This window comes from Nycticebus coucang, chromosome 17, assembly GCF_027406575.1.
Source record: "Nycticebus coucang isolate mNycCou1 chromosome 17, mNycCou1.pri, whole genome shotgun sequence".
In the NCBI taxonomy this organism is placed as follows: Eukaryota; Metazoa; Chordata; class Mammalia; order Primates; family Lorisidae; genus Nycticebus; species Nycticebus coucang.
Genome location: NC_069796.1, coordinates 25,015,669 through 25,036,794, shown reverse-complemented (window position 1 = coordinate 25,036,794; position 21,126 = coordinate 25,015,669). Strand labels below are relative to the sequence as shown.

The following is a 21,126-nucleotide window of genomic DNA, read 5'->3' as shown; positions in this document are numbered from 1 at the left end:
ACCCTCTCGCTGCGTTTTTGTGGCTCTCTTGTTGTTCCAGGCCGGTGTGAAGCAGCCAGCTCCCTGGGAAGACCCTAGTCCGGCAGGGCAGGGGCGGGGGCGTGTCCGGCGGGAGGGGCTGCCCTGCCCAATGGACGCTCCCGGGCGGGGGGCGGGGCCCTATTTCAGCCGCCCCTCGGGCCGCAGGCGCGTCACCAGGCTCCGGCTCAGCATGTGGCGCCTTCCCGGTGCGGTCTGTGCGCACGCTGCGAAGACCAGCAAGCTCTCCGGACCGTGGAACAGGCCGGTCGCCTTCATGTCCTCTCTGCTGATCAATCAGCCCCCGTATGCTTGGCTGAAAGAGCTGGGGCTCCGCGAAGAAAACGAGGGCGTGTATAATGGAAGCTGGGGAGGCCGGGGAGAGGTACGCGGGCGCCGGGGAGGTCTGGGCAGCGGCGGGGTTCGCCCGGGTGGGCCGGCTGCGCTGGCGCGGTGTGGGCAGCTGTTCCGGATGGGAAGTTTTAAAGCTCCACAGAGGAAGTTTTCTTTTAGGCTGTTCTTAGAAAAACTTAGATTTTAGGTGCTTACGTGCTATGGAGATTCAATGTTGTTTTGGAGCTGGTAGAGGGTTAAACTTCCCCTGCACGCTTAAAACTCTCAGACAGGATCTTGGGATCTGTAGTGACAAACATCACACTCGGCGGTGCAACTGATCTTAATTTAGAGCTTGACTTTGGCTCTAGGCTAAGGTCCTCTTTGCTGAAATCTTTTGGAGTTCGCAAGCTCGGACTTGCCAAAATTCTGTTTCCGTTGAGCCTTTCTTTCCTTCTTCCTCGAGAACTGAGTCGTCAGCATTTCTCTACTGCCCAGAGCTTAACACGTATATGGCGCCCAGTTACCGCTCAATCAAATATTCTATAAAATACAGTGGAAAGGTAGGGTTATTATCTCCCCAAAATTTTAAGAAAATGTTATGCAACTTTCAACAAACTTTGTGAACTGTTTTACATTCCATTAAAGCACCTGCTTTGTTAGAGGAAACACATTTTTCTTTTGGTTATCTGTGGCTGTGGGAGATGAACATGATTTTAATTGTTCCCTAAATCTCCGTGTCTCACCCCGTTTTTCTTGTGGAATCTAATCAGTTAGGTTCTTTGATAAAATCTCCTCTCCTGAATCTCCTGAAGGCCCTTTTTTTTTTTTTTTTTTTTGGAGACAGAGCCTCAAGCTGTCGCCCTGGGTAGAGTGCTGTGACATCACAGCTCACAGCAACCTCCAACTCCTGGGCTCAAGCGATTCTCCTGCTTCAGCCTCCCAAGTAGCTGGGACTACAGGCACCTGCCACAATGCCTGGCTATTTTTTGGTTGCAGCCATCGTTGTTGTTTGGCGGCCCAGGGCTAGATTCAAATCCGCCAGCTCAAGTGTATGTTGCTGGTGCCTGAGCCGCTTGAGTCACAGGCGCCAAACATCCTGAAGGCCTTTTTTTTTTTTTTTTTTGTAGAGACAGAGTCTCACTGTACCACACTCGGGTAGAGTGCCGTGGCGTCACACGGCTCACAGCAACCTCTAACTCTTCGGCTTACGCGATTCTCTTGCCTCAGCCTCCCGAGCAGCTGGGACTACAGGCGCCCGCCACAACGCCCGGCAATTTTTTTGTTGCAGTTTGGTCGGGGCTGGGCTTGAACCCGCCACCCTCGGCATATGGGGCCGGCGCCCTACCGACTGAGCCACAGGCGTGAGCCCCACTTTCCCTGGGTATAGTTGATCTGCAGCCTTCCCCATGGTTGTGTGGCATTGGTCATCAAATCTCTGACCAGAGAGTCAGCAAAGTAGGGAGAGAAGGAATAAGTAAAACAAATCAGTTTGGTCTGATGAGACAAAGTAATTGGTTTTGTTTATATAACTAATATTTGGATGGCAAGGGTGAGTCTTGCAGAAAGGTGGTTCTTAATGTCTTTCAAAGAAATTAAAGACTCAAGCTGTATAGAGTGGTTTACTTGCAGCAAAAGCTAACCTAAAGTTTCCCAGTTTAGTTATTATATCAGTTTTTGTCCCTTTCCTGTTTTCTTCCCCCTATTTGATCTGTTCCCTCAGTTTGAAGGGATTACATTTTCTATATATGATGGTCATCTTTTTGTTTTAAGGTTATTACGACCTATTGTCCTGCTAACAATGAACCAATAGCAAGAGTCCGACAGGTAAGTGTTTCTTTTTAAATTCAAACTTCACAGGGAGTTTGCTTAAGCTTCCCTTTTTTTTTTTTCTGTTTTATCTTTTTTTAAAAAAATTAAATCATAGCCGTGTACAATAAGGCATTTATGGGGTACAATGTGCTGGTTTTATATCAAATTTGAAATACTTATGACTAGTTAACATTGCCTTCACCGTACTTTCTTAATTATTGTGTTAAGATGGTTATACTGTACACTTAGTAGATTTGAGAAGCAAAAGTCAATTAGGCAAGTCTAGAGAGTAGTATGAAACGGGATAGAAGGACAAAAGAATAATGTGTTTTCTTTTTCATTGACACAGCCCTGTTTTCGGGGGTATTGTGTGTCCAAAAAAAGTGAACTAGAGAGACTAGTAAGGAGGTCCGTTTAGATAGTGCTTCTGAATCACCTGAGGATTTTGTTAGAATGAAGGTTCTGCTTCCTTGTGTGGGTTGGAGCCCAGGGTTTCTCCATTTCTAACATACGGTGTGTTCACCCAGGAGGCTAATGGACCAGACCTCAGACCGGACCGGACCTCGCTTGGAAAAGCAAGGTTTTAAAGCACAGCTGGATTCTAACCAGTTTTACTGGATTCTAGCCAGTTTCAGAAAGTATGGATTGTGGGAATCATTCTCAGCCTTAAATATTAGGACACTGGATATTTTCCAGTTCTTTTCCAAAAATATTGTAGAAGATAATCTTTACATTCCTCTCTCCTGTCTCCGCCTAATTCTTATTTTAGGCCAGTGTGGCAGACTATGAAGAAACCGTAAAGAAAGCAAGAGAAGCATGGCAAGTCTGGGCAGATGTAAGTATGGCCTTTGTTGTCAAAAGTGTTCACCTTACAAGTATCTATTGTAACTGCAATGAGTTAGATGAACCTCTAGAGAGCTGGGCTGGGCCTCCTTGTTGAAATATGAGTGATGGGCAGCATCTGTGGCTCAAGGAGTAGGGCGCTGGTCCCATATGCCGGAGGTGGTGGGTTCAAACCCAGCCTCGGCCAAAAACCACACACACACACACACACACAAAAAAGAAATGTGAGTGCTTTGGGGACTGGGATTCTGTGTTGGGACTCCTGTTGTCCCAGGACCTTCTCTGCTGTGTTCCTAGGTCAATGGTTTTTGCAATTCAGTGGATGGGTAGTATTAAGTGGATTAACACTTTGTTCTGATACAGTATAAACTTGAACATTGAACACTGTTTTCTACTGAAGTTATTTGCATTTATTATTGAGCATATAGGAAGACAGTGGGAGATCTCAGCTTCAAACACCTGTTTGCTCCTTTACTTTTGCCCTGCCTGATTTATCTGGCAGGAGGATCTCAGCAATCAGATGAGCATTCTTGGTTTAAAGAGCAGTTGGCAGCATCTCGGCTCCCAGGGCTCAGGGCTCAGGGCTGGTGTTCCCGGACCTCCCTCCCGCCCATCAGGTGGTGAGGCAGAATCTGCCTCCTCAGTCTCTGGGTCTCCAGTAGGGTTATAAGTCTGCTGCTTGGCTGGCCACACTGGCCTGACACCAGTGTCAATGGAAAAGAACTCAAATTCTATAAAATAACTTACAGAGGTTTATTTTGAGCCAACTGTGAGAACCATGTCCCTGTGCCATGCCCATGAAGCCTTGAGCAAGTGGTCTTGCCATGGTTGGCTTACAGTTTGGTTTTATACACTTCACGGAGACAGGAATCACATGGAAAGTCATGCGTCGATACATGGAAAGTATACATTGGTTTGGCTGGAAAAGGTGAGACATCTCAAAAGGGGGGATTACAGGTTATAGGTGGGCTTAAAGATCCCGTAATTTGTGATTGGTTAAAGAAATGACACTTTGTCTAAAGGCTTAGAATGTTTTAAGTAGAAAATGTGTTAATCAGAGATAAGCCACCAGATAAAGACTCACCAGGTCTGTTGGGTAAATTGCGGACCTGCAGGTGTGGTTCAAGGAGTGTCTGGCATAGCCTTAGGCCTGTTAATGAGTTAGGAAGGACATCTCCAAGAATGGACAGGGGCATGACAAAGCCTGTCTGACCTCCCTTCTCCTGAGCAACTCAGATATCAGGTATTTCTGGGCTTTCCTTGGCCAAAAGGGAGTCAGTTCAGTTAGCTGGAGAAGGCTAAAGATTTTATTTTATTTCTGAGACAGAGTCTCACCTTGTTGCCCTTAGTAGAGTGCTCTGGTATCATAGCTCACAGCAATCTCATACTCTTGGGCTTAAGCAATCCTCTTGCCTCAGCCTCCTGAGTAGCTGGGACTTCAGTTGTCCACCACAACACCCAGCTACTTTTAGAGACTGGGTTTCCCTCTGGCTTAGACTGGTCTTGAACTTCTGAGCTCAAGCAATCCATCTGCTCCTAGCGTGCTAGGACCTCAGGCGTGAGCCACCTCATGCTCCCACGCCCAGGCCTGAGATTTTATTTCAGTTCACACTAGTTTATTTAGTTCACACTCACCCCTCCTCACCAGGCTCCTGAGGAGGGGTGAGTAAATGAGAACAAAGATGGCTTAGATTTCCTAAGCCCCCACTCCCCATCCTCAGAATGCTTTGTTCTGTGAAAGGGGGGCATCTAGAGTGCCGGCCTCCTGGAGGTTATTGTGCAGGGTTGGTGAGTTAGCCACTCAAAGTGGTTAGTAGAGAGCCTGGCACTGGGCAAGCCTCAATACATTCAATCCAGGGCGGCGCCTGTGGCTCAAGGAGTAGGGCGCCGGTCCCATATGCCGGAGGTGGTGGGTTCAAACCCAGCCCCGGCCAAAAACCACACACACACAAAATACATTCAATCCACTCAGAAAACCCCGAGTGCTGAGTTCAGGGCCACTGAGCTGCAGTGATTGCAAGGGGAGCTGTAGGGTGGGTAGGAAGGGTAGCCTGTCCAGGAGAGCCTGGGCCTGGGGTGTCTTTCTTATACTTTATTTCTGGATATAAGTTAGGCTTAGGGTTGTATTATACACAACCAAAAATATCCACAGGCAGAAAAATACTGCCTTCATGAGTAAACAGTTTGCTAGGTAAAGTTCACCATACCAGTAGAGAATATTTTCCTAAATAGTGGGGTTTTGTTTGAGACAGAGTCTTACTTTGTCACCCTGGGTAGAGTGCTATGGCATCATAGTTCACAGCAACCTCAAACTCCTGGGCTCAAGTGATTCTCTTTTTTTTTTTTTTTGAGACAGAGCCTCAAGCTGTTGCCCTGGGTAGGGTGTCGTGGCATCACAGCTCACAGCAACCTCAAACTCCTGGGCTTAAGTGATTTTCTTCCCTCAGCATCCAAAGTAGCTGGGACTATAGGTGCCCTCCACATTGCCCGGCTGTTTTTTGGTTGCAGTTGTCATTGTTTGACAGGTCTGGGCTAGATTCGAACCTGCCGGCTCTGGTGTATGTGGCTGGCACCTTAGCCAGTACAGCCACAGGCGCTGAGCCTATTTTATTACTTTAAAAATTATTTCTAGGCTGGGTGCAGTGGCTCATGCCTATAATCCTAGCACTAAGGCGGGAGGATTACTTGAGGTTAGGAGTTCCATACCAGTGCAGGCAATATAAACAAGATCTCATTTCTACAAAAAAACTTTAAAAACCATTATCTGGGCATGGTGGGGCATACCTGTAGTCCCAGTACTCTTGAGACTCAAGCAGGAGGATCTCTTGAGTCCAGGAGTTGGAAATTGCAGGGAGCTGTGCTTGTACCACTGTATTCCAGCCTGGGTGACAAAATGAGACCCCGTCTCAAATAAAAATTCTATTTCTTTATGATCACAAAAGTAATACATATTCCTTGGTAGGCAAAAAAGGTTGACACAGCATATAAGATAATCAAATTTAGTCCTCTTAATCCAACCTTCTCCATATAAAATGGTTATTGGAATTATGTTTTGGTGTATTTCCTTCCAGTCTTTATGGGCTTATTCCACAGTTGTGCTTATCATGTATACACGATGTATAACATTTTATGACCTGTGATTGCATTGTACACCATCCTAAAGTTACTATGTGGTTTTTAAATATTGTTATTTTCCTATATGTGCTCTCCTTTTTTTTTTTTTGTTTGTCTCACTTTGTTGCCCAGTCCAGAGTGCAGTGGAATCAGCTTAGCTCACAGCACCTTCAGACTTCTGGGCTCAACGATTCTTTTGCCTCAGCTCCTGAGTAGCTAGAATCCCAGCTAATTTTTCTATTTTTATTAGAGATGGGGTCTCACTCTTGCTTGAGGTGGTCTCAAACCTTTGACTTAAAATGATCTTTCCACCTTAAGTGCTAGGATTACAATGTGAGCCAACGCACCTGGACCAGACACTTTTTTTTTTTTTTTTTTGTAGAGACAGAGTCTCACTTTCTGGCCCTCGGTAGAGTGCCGTGGCCTCACACAGCTCACAGCAACCTCCAACTCCTGGGCTTAAGCGATTCTCTTGCCTCAGCCTCCCCAGTAGCTGGGACTACAGGCACCCGCCACAATGCCCGGCTATTTTTTGGCTGCAGTTTGGCCGGGGCCGGGTTTGAACCCGCCACCCTCGGTATATGGGGCCGGCGCCTTACTGATTGAGCCACAGGCGCCGCCCTTTTTTTTTTGTAGAGACTGAGTCTCACTTCATCGCTCTTAGTAGAGTGCCATGGCATTACACAGCTCACAGCAACCTCCAACTCTTGGGCTTAGGTGATTCTCTTGTCTCAGCCTCCCGAGTAGCTGGGACTACAGGCGCCCACCACAATGCCCGGCTATATATTTTTTGTTTTTTTTTGGCCAGGGCCAGGTTTGAACCTGCCACCCTTTGTATATAGGGCTAGCGCCCTACCCACTGAGCCATAGGCGCTGCCCGACAGTTTTTTTTTAAATGAAGTCTTTTTGAACAGTAGTTTTAGGTTTATAGAAAAATACATGGAGTATAGAGTTTCCGTATACTCCCTCATCCCTTTTCTAAGTTTCCCCTATAAACATTTTATATTGACCGGGCGGTGCCTGTGGCTCAGTGGGTAGGGCACTGGCCCCATATACGGAGGGTGGAGGGTTTGAACCCGGCCCCAGTCAAACTGCAATAAAAAATAGCCCAGTGGGACCTGATCAAACTAAAAAGCTTCTGCACAGCCAAGAACACAGTAAGCAAAGCAAGCAAACAGCCCTCAGAATGGGAGAAGATATTTGCAGGTTATGTCTCCAACAAAGGTTTAATAACCAGAATCCACAGAGAACTCAAACGTATAAGCAAGAAAAGAACAAGTGATCCCATCGTAGGCTGGACAAGGGACTTGAAGAGAAACTTCTCTGAAGAAGACAGGCACACGGCTGCATACATATGAAAAAATGCTCATCATCTTTAATCATCAGAGAAATGCAAATCAAAACTACTTTAAGATATCATCTAACTCCAGTAAGATTAGCCCATATCACAAAATCCCAAGACCAGAGATGTTGGCGTGGATGTGGAGAAAAGGGAACACTTCTACACTGCTGGTGGGAATGCAAATTTCCTTTTGGAAAGATGTTTGGAGAACACTTAGAGATCTAAAAATAGATCTGCCATTCAATCCTATAATTCCTCTACTGGGTATATATCCAGAAGACCAAAAATCACATCATAACAAGGATATTTGTACCAGAATGTTTATTGCAGCCCAATTCATAATTGGTAAGTCATGGAAAAAGCCCAAGTGCCCATCGATCCACAAATGGATTAATAAATTGTGGTATATGTATACCATGGAATATTATGCAGCCTTAAAGAAAGATGGAGACTTTACCTCTTTCATGTTTACATGGATGGAGCTGGAACATATTCTTCTTAGTAAAGTATCTCAAGAATGGAAGAAAAGGTATCCAATGTACTCAGCCCTACTATGAAACTATGGTTTTCACATGAAAGCTATAACTCAGTTATAACCTAAGAATATGGGGACGGAGGAGAAGGAGGGGAGGGATGGCAGAGGATGGGAGGATGGAGGGTGATTGGTGGGACTACACCTGCGGTGCATCTTACAAGGGTACATGTGAAACTTAGTAAATGTAGAATATAAATGTCTTAACACAATAACTAAGAAAATGCCAGGAAGGCTATGTTAACCAGTGTATGAAAATGTGTCAAATGGTGTATAAAACCAGTGTATGGTGCGCCATGATCGTATTAATATACACAGCTATGATTTACTAAAAAAAAAAAAAAAAAAAAAAAACAGCCCAGTGTTGTGGCGGGTGCCTGTAGTCCCAGCTACTTGGGAGGCTGAGGCAAGAGAATCATTTAAGCCCAGGAGTTGGAGGTTGCTGTGAGTTGTGATGCCACAGCAGTCTACTAAAGGCGATAAAGTGAGACTCTATCTCTAAAAAAAAAAGCAACATTTTGTATTAATGTAGCACATTTTTATATATCGATGAGCCAATATCAATACATTATTATCAGATAAAGTACCTAATTTACATAAGAGTTTATTCTTTGCATACAGAGTGTTTTGAATGTTAGTGCAACTTAAAATGTTGTTTGATGTAAATTATCTCAAGAATAGAAGAAAAAGTATCCAGCCCTACTATGAAACTAATTTATAGCTTTCATATGAAAGCCCTACTTGAAACTAATTTATAGCTTTCATATGAAAGCTATAACCCAATTATAACCTAAGAATATGGGGAAAGGGGAAAGGGAGGGGAGGGGAGGGGAGGAGGAGGATGGGCGGAGGGAGGGTGATTGGTGGGACCACACCTATGGTGCATCTTACAAGGGTACATGTGAAACTTACTAAATGTAGAATATAAATCTCTCAATACAATAACTAAGAAAATGCCAGGAAGGCTGTTTTAACCAGTGTGATGAAAATATGTCAAATGGTATATAAAACCAGAGTATGGTGACCCATGATCGCATTAATGTACACAGCTATAATTTAATAATAAATAAATTTTTTAAAAAATGTCATTTGAGGGTGGCACCGGTGGGACAGTCGCCAAGGGATGGCGGAGCGTGAGGATGGAGCGGGTGTCTGGGCTGCTCTCCTGGACGCTGAGCAGAGTCCTGTGGCTCTTGGGCTTCTCTGAGCGGGGAGCTGCCCGGCAGCCCCGGATCATGGAAGAAAAAATGCTAGAGATTTATGATTTCATTTGAACTATCTGGGACTCAGAAAAGCCCAATACTCTAGAAGAACTGGAAGTGGTAATGGAAAGTTGTGTGGAGGTTCAGGAGATAAATGAAGAAGACTATTTGGTAATTATCAAGTTTACACCAACAGTACCTCATTGCTCTTTGGCAACTCTTATTGGGCTGTGTTTAAGAGTAAAACTTCAGTGGTGTATACCGTTTAAACACAAGTTGGAAATCTACATTTCTGAAGGAACCCACTCAACAGAAGAAGACCTCAATAAGCAGATAAATGACAAAGAGCGAGTGGCAGCTGCCAGGGAAAACCCCAACTTACGGGAAATTGTGGAACAGTGTGTCCTTGAACCTGACTGATAGCTGTTCTAAGAGCCACCAAACTGTAATTGATACATTTGTTTAAACTCTTTGTATAATATGAAAGACTCATGTTTAATACATGGGTGATTTATACCTTGAAACATTTTTTTAAATAATTATTTCCAAGCAAAATTTACTTATAAGGTAGTATCTAATTTGTTCAGTGTTTAACATTCTCAGGATTTGTAACATTTAAATGATCAGACAGAATAATATTTTCTAGTTATTATGTGTAAGATGAGTTGCTATTTTTCTGATGCCCATTCTGATACAACTACTTTTCATGTCAAATATCTGCGTGCGTGCCCAAATGCATCAATTTAAATCATTACTCTGTAAAATAAATAAATGATGATTCTTATAATTAAAAAAATGTCATTTGACCAGAAACACCATATATTTATTGAGAGTAAATATGAACGTGTTTGAAAAAAGACTTTGTGTGAATTCATCTTATCTTTTCCTGAACTGTTCTTTAAATCTATTATTTGTCTTTGCTTTGCCCTGGGGATGGCAGCTAACATTATGATATCTTTCTTTGGTATTGGGCTGTATTTGTTTTGTTGTTGCTGTTTCCACATTCAAGATCTCATTTGGCAGTCAACTCTTACCCAAGAATGCTGGCCTCTGCACCTGACATCCCTGTTCATCTTTTCATGCTGTGTAGACCTTCCAATAGGATGGGGGTGCTAAGTGGAACAGGCTGATTTCCTGGGTGATAGTACAGTCTGTTAGGGATCTGACTTGTTAGATTTTGAGTTAAGCAATTAAGTTGAGAGATGAGGCTGTTTTTCCTAACTGATTTTGGGGTTCCTGCCAATAGGGCAGTGACTTAGGGAGGCAGCAGGTGCCTCAATAAGAAAGACCAAAACTTGATGCCCTTTGGGTCTGGGAGCTTTTGCGTGTCAATCTCTCATGTGTGAGGCTCCTCTGCTGGGCCCTCATCCTCCTGGTTGGCCTTGCCTGTGTCAGGACAAACCACTGTTTCATTTAATTCTTTTAAGTTAGGCCTTGAATTTTTCAAAGGGAACCCTTTTCTGTAAGGGAAATGGAAACAAAGTGAACATAAGGAAAGGCGGTTTATGAACGCTGGTTCCTTCCTCGGGAATCCCGAGACTGGCTCCGTCCTTTGTGAGCTGACTCAGTGCAGCATGTGCCTCCTTTCTGCTTCTCTCATCCTCGGTTTCCCTTCCCGTCTCTGGTGAGAGCGCCAGGGAACTGTTAATGGGCCATCTCTAACTGCAGAAAGAAATATCAGATAACCGGTAGCTCTTTAACATGGGCTTGTTGGAGTTGACTGTTATTTCCCCAAAGGCTCTGGTAATACTTCCCACGGTGCTTTTAGATCCCTTCTCAATGGCTGACTTGTTCTTTTGGAATGAGACTTCATGGGTGAAATGTGCAGGGACAAGGTCCCTTATTTTTTTCTTTCTTTCTTTTTTTTTGAGACAGTTTCACTTTTGAGTGCGATGTTGTCGTAGCTCACAGCAACCTCAAACTCTTGGGCTCAAGCAGTCCTCCTGCCTCATCCTCCCCTGTAGCTGGGATTAATGGCACCTGGCACAACACCCAGCTGTTTTTAGAGACAGGGTCTCACTCTTGCTCAGCCTTGTCTTGAACCTCTGAGCTCAAGCAATCCACCTGCCTTGGCCTCCCAGAGTGCTAGGATTACAGGTGTGACCACCGTGCCTGGCGGCAGGATTCTGGTTGCCCATAGTTGGGGAGGGTCTGGGTCTGTCAGGTGATGCTCTGTCGGTTTGGGGACTGGCAAGCTCACACTGGACACATGGCCATCTTCCTCATTTCTCATGCCTCCCCTACTTAGCCCTCCCCAGTGCCAATCCTGGCTTTCTCAATCCTTGCTGCTCTCATAGGTCACCTGGAGAGCTAGAAAAAAAAAATGAAGATGCCAGGTTTGAGTGGTCTGGAGTAGAGTCTGTTGTAGAACTTCTATAGATGGTGCTTCTAATGTGTAGTCAGTGTTGAGAATCAATGATCAATTCTCAATTACTAAGTCTTGAACATTTTAAATTACATTTATCTCTTTTGCCATTTTTGTAGTCCAGGCAGCCACTGTTTCCTTCTGGCTAAGTGGGCTTTCTGCCCAAATCTTGTCTCTTTCCAATTCATTTTCTACAGCTGCAACTAGCATGACTTTTTAAAATGTGTCAAGGATCCCCTCCCTTAAAACCCTCCTGTGATTTCCCCTGCTTGTTAGGGACCCTTAACATGGCCCTTTGCAATATGGCCCCTACTTCCCTCTCCTACCTATTTGAACTCCCTATAATTTTCTTAAAAACGACTACATGACCTCTTGTTTGGCTTTTGCATATGCTCTGCACCCCACCCCATGCTTTCCCTCTGTTTTCTCAACCTCTTCAACTGGCAAACACCAATCATACGTTAGGTCTTAAGCTCTAAACTCTAAACCTTTAAAAAAGCCTCCTTCCCATCTCTCTTATCTTCAAGAAATGCTAAGTTGACACTCCTGGGTGTTCCATTGTACAATCTACCTTCCTCTTGGTAGCATTTACTACACTCAGTTGTAACTGTTATCCTCACTGGACCATCAGCTCTACTGGACAAAACTTGTAACTGCATTCTTTTTTTTTTTTTTTTTTTTTGTAGACAGTCTCAAGCTGTCACCTTGGGTAGAGTGCTATGGCGTCAGAGCTCACAGTAACCTCCAACTTGGGCTCAAGTGATCCTCTTGCCTCAGTTTTTTTCTATTTTTAGTAGAGACGGGGGTCTTCCTTTTTTGCTCAGGTTGGGCTTGAACTCGTGAGCTCAAGCAATCCACCTGCCTCGGCCTCCCAGAGTGCTAGGATTACAGGCGTGAGGCATTGCGCCTGGCTTGTAACTGCATTCTTTACAAAATTCCCAGGCATTAACACAGTATCTGGCACATAGTATGTGTGTAATAATTAGATCGCTGTTGAAAGATTAATTGAATAAAATGTACCCAGAATGGGAGGTGAAAGGCCTTGTGTACTGGCCATTTCTGAGTTGAAATGAATCAACTTGGCTACACTTACTAATGTGCCGCTTAAATTCAATTGGGTTATTACTAAACCCATGCCCTGTACTGGGAAATGTATAGGATCAACGCTGATTAATGTTACAGATTTTTGTTTTCTGTTTCTTAAAGTGCACATGCATTGTAAAAATGACAAACATTGCTGACATCCAACATGTGGAGAATGAAATCTGTTACAATTCCACTCACTAGAAATAACCAGTGTTAACAGCTTGGTGTATTTTCTTCCAAATTTAAACAGAAGTTTATTTACCATATGCATTATTATCTTGTTTCCTATTGTCCTCTTACAGCTCTTAAATGTTTTCCCATATACATTTACTTCCTTCTGTTTAGAGAGTATTCCATTTTATAGCTGTTCCATAATTAACCAATCTAATTGGGTGGATATTTAGATAGTTTCTATTTTTCTTTTTTGCAGTTTTTGGCCAGGGCTGGGCTTGAACCCGTCACCTCCGGCATATGGGCAGGTGCCCTACTCCTTTGAGCCATACACGCTGCCTTGGTTTCTATTTTTCTTTACTAGAAACAGCACTGCAATGAATCTTATTGTACCTACACATTTGCATACTTATGCATAAGCTCAGTTTCCAGAAGTGAGACTGTCTGGTCAAAGAGTAGGAATGTTTTAAAGGTTAATATGTTGCCAAGTTCTGAAAAGCTGTATTAAGACACAGTTATATAGTTGGGGAGAAGAGAGAGCCTAGAAGAGCTTTGAGCCCACGTCAACCTGTGAGTCAGAGTGTGAGCAGGTGTGTGAGAGAGAGAGGGAGAGGGAGTGAAAAGATAATGTGTGTGAGATTGGCCCGGGCCTGGGGAGGTTCATTTTAGCTCCCCTTTGAAGGAGAGGTAGAACTGGGAAGAAGTGGAGGGAAATGATGGTCAAATAGGGGAAATTGTGTCTATTCATGAATCACATCTCAAACTTAATGACACAACTTGTACTTTTCACCCTCCCCGACCCCTGGCATTTCCCTTCAAGTCTTCTTCATTGAAGTAATTATATTCCATCCACCTCCATATTCCAACTACAGACTAGGGAATCATCCTTAGTTCTTTCTTTTCTTTTTCTTTCTTTCTTTTTTTTTTTTTTGGTGACAGAATCTCCCTCTGTTGCCCAACCTAGTGTGCTGTGGCCTCAGCACCAAAGCTCCCAGCAACCTCAAACTCTTGAACTCAAGTATTTCTCCTGCCTCAGCCTTCTAAGTGGCTGGGACTACAGGTGCCTGCCACAAGGCCTGGATAATTTTTTTCTATTTTTAGTAGAGACTGGGTCTCGCTCTTGCTCAGGCTGGTCTTAACTCCTGAGCTCCAGGGATCCTCCTGCCTCAGCAGCCTAGAGTGCTGGGATTACAGGTGGGAGTGGTGGCTTTATCCTTAGTTCTCTTATTGCCCTCTTTCCTTTTATCTCAGTGGTTCTCAACCTTCCTGATGGCCGGGGGTCGTGACCCACAGGTTGAGAACGGCTGTTTTATCTCTAACATTAGTGCGTCCTCTTCTGCAACAGTCACGCTCCACTTTTTCTTTCCCTTGCTACACCTGCAGGATTACGGCTCAGTCACATTAATCTTTTCCCTGTTTATTCTCTACGTATCAGATACTGATATTTAAAGATAAAGTACAGTCTCTTATTCTGTGCCTTAAAACCTTTTACAGACTTTGAGCTACCCCTGGAGTAAGACTCTGACTCCTTATAAGCTTTTAGTTTTAGACATTCCGGCCTTCCCAGTCGTCTCCTTTTGTTTGCTGTTGATCTCTCTTAGCTGTTTTTCTTTTCTTTCTTTTGTTTTTGTAGAGACAGATTCTTACTTTATGGCCCTCGGTAGAGTGCCGTGGCATCACACAGCTCACAGCAACCTCCAACTCCTGGGCTTAAGCGATTCTCTTGCCTCAGCCTCCCGAGTAGTCTTAGCTGTTTTTCTTTCCCCTGGGAAGAATATTCCTACGGGTAACTTTTCCCATCCTTCAGATTTCAGCCTCAATATCTCCTCACTAAGCGATTTTTCCTGTCAACCTTTTAGGGAAAGTAATATTACCATTTTCTTTTGATTTCCTTTGTCTTTGTAGCCCTGATGGCAGTTAGTAATTACTTGTTGCCCTCCCCGGCCCCAGTGCCTCCAGATAGATACAAGTTCCGTGAGTGTCTGGTGCTTATTTCAGCCCGGTGTTTACCTGTGCCAGCCTTGATGGGATCACAAAGTCATTTTTGTTTTTTTTGGTTTTTTTTGTAGAGACAGAGTCTCACTTTATGGCCCTCGGTAGAGTGCCGTGGCCTCACACAGCTCACAGCAACCTCCAACTCCTGGGCTTAAGCGATTCTCTTGGCTCAGCCTCCCGAGTAGCTGGGACTACAGGCGCCTGCCACAACGCCCAGCTATTTTTTGGTTGAGGTTTGGCCGGGGCCGGGTTTGAACCCGCCACCCTCGGTATATGGGGCCGGCACCTTACCGACTGAGCCACAGGCGCCGCCCTACAAAGTCGTTTATGATGTGATATATTTTGTTCTTTATGGCACACCTCAAAGACGTGTATTATAGTTATGAATTTACACTTTGAATCCTCTAAATCCACTAAAACTCCTTTCTTTTCTTAGATTCCTGCTCCAAAGCGAGGAGAAATTGTAAGACAGATTGGGGATGCCTTGCGGGAGAAGATCCAAATACTCGGAAGCTTGGTAAAGTGTTTTTGTAATATATGCATAATCCTTTGAGTGGAGAACAGGGCTGTCAATGGATTTCTGTGCTTAAGATTGGGAATTTTTTTTTTAAAGAAAAGCAATGTATAAATTTCAAAAATCCTTTCTTTGGAGGAAAGATGAACATGATAAGAAAAAGTGAAAGCAATTCTTGTGTTTTAAAATTCTTCAGAAAAGAACATTCTTCAGTTTATTACCCCTATGAAATAAACACAAAACATGTTTTGCTTTTTCCTTCCTTAATTTAATGTTTATTTATTTATTTTTTTTGTAGAGACAGAGTCTCACTTTATGGCCCTCGGTAGAGTGCCGTGGCCTCACACAGCTCACTGCAACCTCCAGCTCCTGGTCTTAAGCGATTCTCTTGCCTCAGCCTCCCGAGTAGCTGGGACTACAGGCACCCGCCACAACGCCTGGCTAAATTTAATGTTTAAAATGTGAATTCTGTTGGAAAAATTCTGCTTTTTATATTTTTAGGTATCTTTGGAGATGGGGAAAATCTTAGTGGAAGGTGTGGGAGAAGTTCAAGAGTACGTGGATATTTGTGATTATGCTGTTGGCTTATCACGAATGATTGGGGGACCCATCTTGCCTTCTGAAAGTAAGCTGTGAACTCAGTTAAGCTAAGAGTTATGCACTCTGATATGGGAAGCTCTAAAAAGTGCTCTGGCTGTGAGCAGTTTGCAAATAAGGAATTGCAAATAGCATATAAATTTGTGAAAATATTTTTAATCTTTCTAAGAGATGCAAATTAAAACAGGTGAAAATATGTCAAGAACTTTTTTTTTTTTTTGGTCTGGTTTTAAAGATAAAACTCATGGCAAGTTTGTGGATGAGACTCTCTTTAACCATCTGGAAAATAATTTGGAAATATACCCAAAGAGCTTTAAATATAAAGCCAATTTCAAAAACGTAATTTAAGTAAATAATCTGAAGTGTGGCAAAAGTTTCTATGTAAAGATGTTCATTGTATTAAAAAATATTAGAAATGACCTAAATGTTAAATCATAAGGGAAATTTTAAGCTTATTTTAGTAGACTATTAGCATGTACTAAAAATAATGTTTATGAAGATTATCTTTCTCTAATTCTACACTTTTATGAAAAGGCTGCATCCATTTCTTAGTTTTTAAAGTTTTTTTTTTTTTTCTTTTGTTCTTTTTGAGACAGTCTCACTATGTTGCCCTGGGTAGAGTGCATGGCGTCACAGCTCACAGCAACCTCAAACTCTTGGGCTTAAGTGTTTCTCTTGCCTCAGCCTCCCAAGTAGCTGGGACCACAGGCACCTGCCACAACACCCCACTACTTTTTGGTTGTAGTTGTCATTGTTATTTGGCAGACCCAGGCTGGATTCAAACCTGCCAGCTCCAGTGCATGCGGCTGGCTCTCTAGCCACTGAGCTACAGGCACCGAGCCCTTAGTTTTTAAAGTTTTTAATTTTTTCTGAGACAGGGTCTTCCTCTGTCACCCAAACTACAGTGCAGTGGTATCATCAGAGCTCACTACAGCCTCCAACTCCTGGGCTTGAACAGTTCTTCCGTTTCAGCCTTGTGTGTAGCTAAGACTAAAGGTGTGCCATCGCGCCTAGCTACTTTTATATTTTCAGTAGAGATGGGGTCTTGCTCTTGCTCAGGCTGGTGTCAAAGACCTGGCCTCAAGCAATCCTCTTTCCTTAGCCTCCCAGAGTGCTAGAATTACAGGTGTGAGCCGCTGTATCTGGCCTGCATTTACGTTTTAAAAAAATTATATCAATGTTTATATATATATTTATTTATTTATTTTGAGATGGAGTTTCAAGTTGTCACTCTGGGTTGAGTGCCATGGCGATGTCATAGCTCACAGCAACCTCCAACTCTTGGGCTCAAGCAATATTTTTGCCTCAGTTTTTTGTATTTTTAGTAGAGATGGGGTCTTGCTCTGGCTCAGACTGGTCTTGAACCCATGAGCTCAAGCAGTCCACCTCCTAGAGTGCTAGAATTATAGGCATGAGCCACCACGCCCGGCTTTCAATGTTAATTAAAAATTTTTTTTTTTTTTTTTGAGACAGTCCTCCAGCTGTCACCCAGAGTAGAGTGCTGTGACATCATAGCTCACATCAACCTCCAACTCCTGGGCTTAAGTGATTTTCCTGCCTTAGCCTCCCAACTAGGTGGGACTACAGGCACCTGCCACAACGCCCGGCTATTTTTTGGTTGCAGCCGTCATTGTTGTTTGGTGGGCCCCGGGCTGGATTTGAACCCACCAGCTCAGGTGTATGTGGCTGGCGCCTTAGCCGGAAAAGAAATATTTCGATTTTTACCTTGAAATGTTGGGCAACTTCCTTACTTCTAGAAAGGGTTAGACGAGTCTTTTTAAATGTACAGTTAATGTCTTTAATTAGATATTTTTAATGTATTTTTTAAATGATGACCCTTAATTACATATATAACAGTTAATTTCCATCATCCAGGATTAATTTTGTGTCACTGAACACTTTCAAGAGGTTTTTCTAGCTGAGAAAAAAGTTAGTAAATTGCTAATTTGGGGAAGTGGATGTGTGTAGGCAGGTCACCTTTTTGATTTATACCTGCTGTGATGTGTTTCTCACAATGAAATATATATATATATATATATATATTTAGTTTTTATTCATTATTCTTTGTAAATTTTATTTATTTATTTATTTACTTATTTTTGAAACAGAGTCTCACTTTGTTGCCCCTGTCAGGGTGCTGTGGCGTCACAGCTCACAGCAACCTCAGACTACTGGGCTGAAGCGATTCTCTTGCCTCAGCCTTCTGAGTAGCTAGGGCTATAGGCGCCCCCCCCAATGCCTGGCTATTTTTAGAGATGGGGTCTCACTCTTGCTCAGACTGGTCTCAAACTCGTGAGCTTGGGCCATTCACCCACCGCGGCCTCCCAAAGTGCTGGGATTACAGGTGTGAGCCACCACACCCGGCCTATTCTTTTTTTATTTTTATTTTTTATTTCAGGTGAATATGAGGGTACAGACAAGTAGGTCACAATATTTAAACACAACTAAAATCTCTTTCAATGGTTTACATACTTTTTTTAAGAAGTAGATTACTCATGTATGCAGAGGCTTTGGGTGACTTTGACTTCGTGAATTCGATAAATGCTTACTGAGCGTCTACCAGGTGCCAGGCATTACTTGATCAATAGGGCATGGTCAAGAGGTCAGGGGCTCCTTCCACACAATCACCATCCCGTGCTCTACCCCACCCCAGTACTTAACACCTAGATTATAATTATCAATTTACTCATCTCCCACCTAAAATGTAAGGAACTTATAAATCCCTTTACCCAGCCCCCTGAGTGCAGTCAGTAGAGGGCTCTGGAGAAGGTGGCCAGGGTAAAGGTTCAGGGAAGACCCAGATAAGGAAGTGGGGTGCTAGGGCAGTGGCTTGTTTGAAGCAAGGAGGAAGCCTCTGGGAAAGCTTAGGTGGGGGAGAGTATATCTTATTTGGGGAGTTGCATTGCTTCAGCACAGCAACAGAGGGTACAGTGTGGGGGTGGCAAATGGGTGGAGCGGGAACCCTGGAAACGGACTTTTCCCAGCTAGGAGTTTGGACTTTATTCTGGGGGTGGCTTCAGTAGCAATCCACACACCAGAGTGTTGTAATACAAGGTAACATCAGGGCAGAGAGGGGAGGGCAGGCCCTGCCAGGAAGAGGCCGTGCTGACATGTTATTTTGCTGGGGTTCAGGATACCTGGACAAGAGGGCCTGGGAGAGAGGTGCTGCCTGTGGTTTGGTTTCCCCAGCCTATCTAGCAGGGCAAGTGTGGTTGGGGAGATTGATTGCTGGACTGCTGCCATGGGAAAACGGGAACCATCATTTTCCTTTGGTCTGGTTCTTCATTGTTCCAACTGCATAAGCTCCTGCAGGATTTTGAGTGACTTTAAAGTTTGTGTTTAAAACACAAATGTTTTTTGTTTATATAGTATTTTCCTATAGTTTTCCTATAGGAATATAAAGATTTGTGCAATTCATTTGTTGAACAGATGTAATTATTAGAGGCATCTCCTCTCCCCCCTCCAAATGAGCTGCTTTGTCTTGAATTTAGAGAAGCCCAGGGCTTCCTGAGGCAACCCAGAGAACGTCGGCCTCAGGGTCACAACTCCAGCGTCTTGGTCCGCCTCTGCCCTCTGTGAGCGCATCACCTAGAGCACCTCTTACTGTTATCCGTCTCCCAGGGGAGCTTTTCCCAAGTTTGTAGTGTTTCTTAGGAAAAGAATCTCAGGGTGCACCACACGAGCCAAGCCCGTGCCACCTTTTATCGAAAGCAGCAAAAGTACACTCTCAGGAAGGAAAGCGGGCAGGCTGGAAAGAGACAGGCTCAGAGAGAGAAGCTGCTCTGGGAAAAGGTGAGTCGAGATCTTTGGTAGTTTTACTAATTGAAGGGAGGAATAGTCAAGGCCAAGGGCTCGGCTTTTACTAAGAATTTGGGTAGTAATTTCTAGAATTGGGTTCCTTTCCATTTTCATATTTTATACAGTTGTTTTAGAACTGTCACGGTGATTTCAAGGGCAGAGAAATTTTATTTTTTTATTTTTATTTTTATTTTGTGGTTTTTGGCTGGGGCTAGGTTTGGACCCGCCACCTGCAGCATTTGGGACCGACACCCTACTCCTTGAGCCACAGGCGCTGCCCAAGGGCAGAGAAATTTTAAAACCACAATGCAAATGATATTACAATTAGCTTAAGGTCATGTAAAGTGACAGAGGTAGCTGACAAGCCAGTTGAAGCTGGTTCTTGCCTATGGTTCAGCGCCTTCTGTTTAAGGTTGATTACTTTAACACCGGCAGCCCGTCTTCAAGCCTCTGCACCAGGCCTCAGCCCTGGTCCTAGTCTCATTATTCTGACATCATCACCTCTCTCTAAAGCAGCAGTTTTCAACCTGTTGGGACTCACAGGAACCATATTAAAGAGCCGCAGCATTAGGAAGGTTGAGAACCACTGCTCTAAAGTGTCCTGCCTTGTGCAGATTTTCTATGAGGATCAGAAGCATAATGAATATTACCATGGTTTACAAGGTAGTATAGTAATAACTACTTTTGTTGTATATTAATTAAAGTACCAATATCCCACAGCTATGTGGAGTGACCCACTGCAAGCCATATGGAATCCCCTCTGGTCAGGTGTACCTTTTTTCTGAAAATGAAAAATATCGGACTTTGTTATTGCATTAAATTAACATGCTTTGGCTCATTCCATCCCTTTTCTATCCTGAGGACCTGCCCATGCACTCATTGAACAGTGGAATCCTGTAGGCCTGGTTGGAATCATCACTGCGTTCAATTTCCCTGTGGCAGTGTATGGCTGGAACAATGCCATCGCCATGATCTGTGGGAACGTCTGCCTTTGGTAAGACCTGCTCACTTTCCTGCCCGTCTGCCTTTGGTAAGACCCGCTCACTTTCCTGTGTAGCAAGATGGTAAGAAAAGTAGCCATTTCCAAAATGTATTTTTGAATGTTGCTAAAAAGTTATTTTTGTACCTTGAAATGTTTTCTACTTGCGATACTCTTTCAGTTAACATACTAAGTCATATCTGCTAGTTGTGAAGTGCTGATTTTTAATTATATATTTTAACCATTGGTTATATGTTTATTTTTTTGACCTAGCATCGCCCTCCTGTTCTTCCCAGTCTATTGCTACCCCAGTGGGTGTACTGACGTTGAGTCCTGACATTACGTACGCACAGTTAGTGTCAGGTGTAAGGGTGCAGTCCTCTACAAGCCTGCCTCTACTTCAGGTGCAAACTGCAAGTGGGGTC

At 43.7% G+C, this 21,126-nt stretch overlaps 1 protein-coding gene and 1 pseudogene across 2 annotated transcripts in view; both read left to right on the top strand.

Annotated features, from left to right (window-relative positions):
* The first annotated feature begins 187 nt into the window (after positions 1-187).
* Positions 188-21,126, top strand: part of ALDH7A1 (aldehyde dehydrogenase 7 family member A1) — a 43,168-nt gene continuing 22,229 nt past the window's right edge. Inside the window, exons 1-6 of the mRNA XM_053567386.1 lie at positions 188-403; positions 2,125-2,178; positions 2,933-2,998; positions 15,250-15,330; positions 15,829-15,952; positions 20,584-20,716. Coding sequence (XP_053423361.1) covers positions 212-403; positions 2,125-2,178; positions 2,933-2,998; positions 15,250-15,330; positions 15,829-15,952; positions 20,584-20,716 — 650 coding nt within the window. The 5' untranslated portion in view covers positions 188-211. The remainder of the gene's footprint in view (positions 404-2,124; positions 2,179-2,932; positions 2,999-15,249; positions 15,331-15,828; positions 15,953-20,583; positions 20,717-21,126) is intronic.
* On the top strand, positions 8,856-9,980 carry LOC128569252 (cytosolic iron-sulfur assembly component 2A-like; annotated as a pseudogene). Its single transcript, XR_008375292.1, has one exon. The product of XR_008375292.1 is annotated as a cytosolic iron-sulfur assembly component 2A-like (transcript).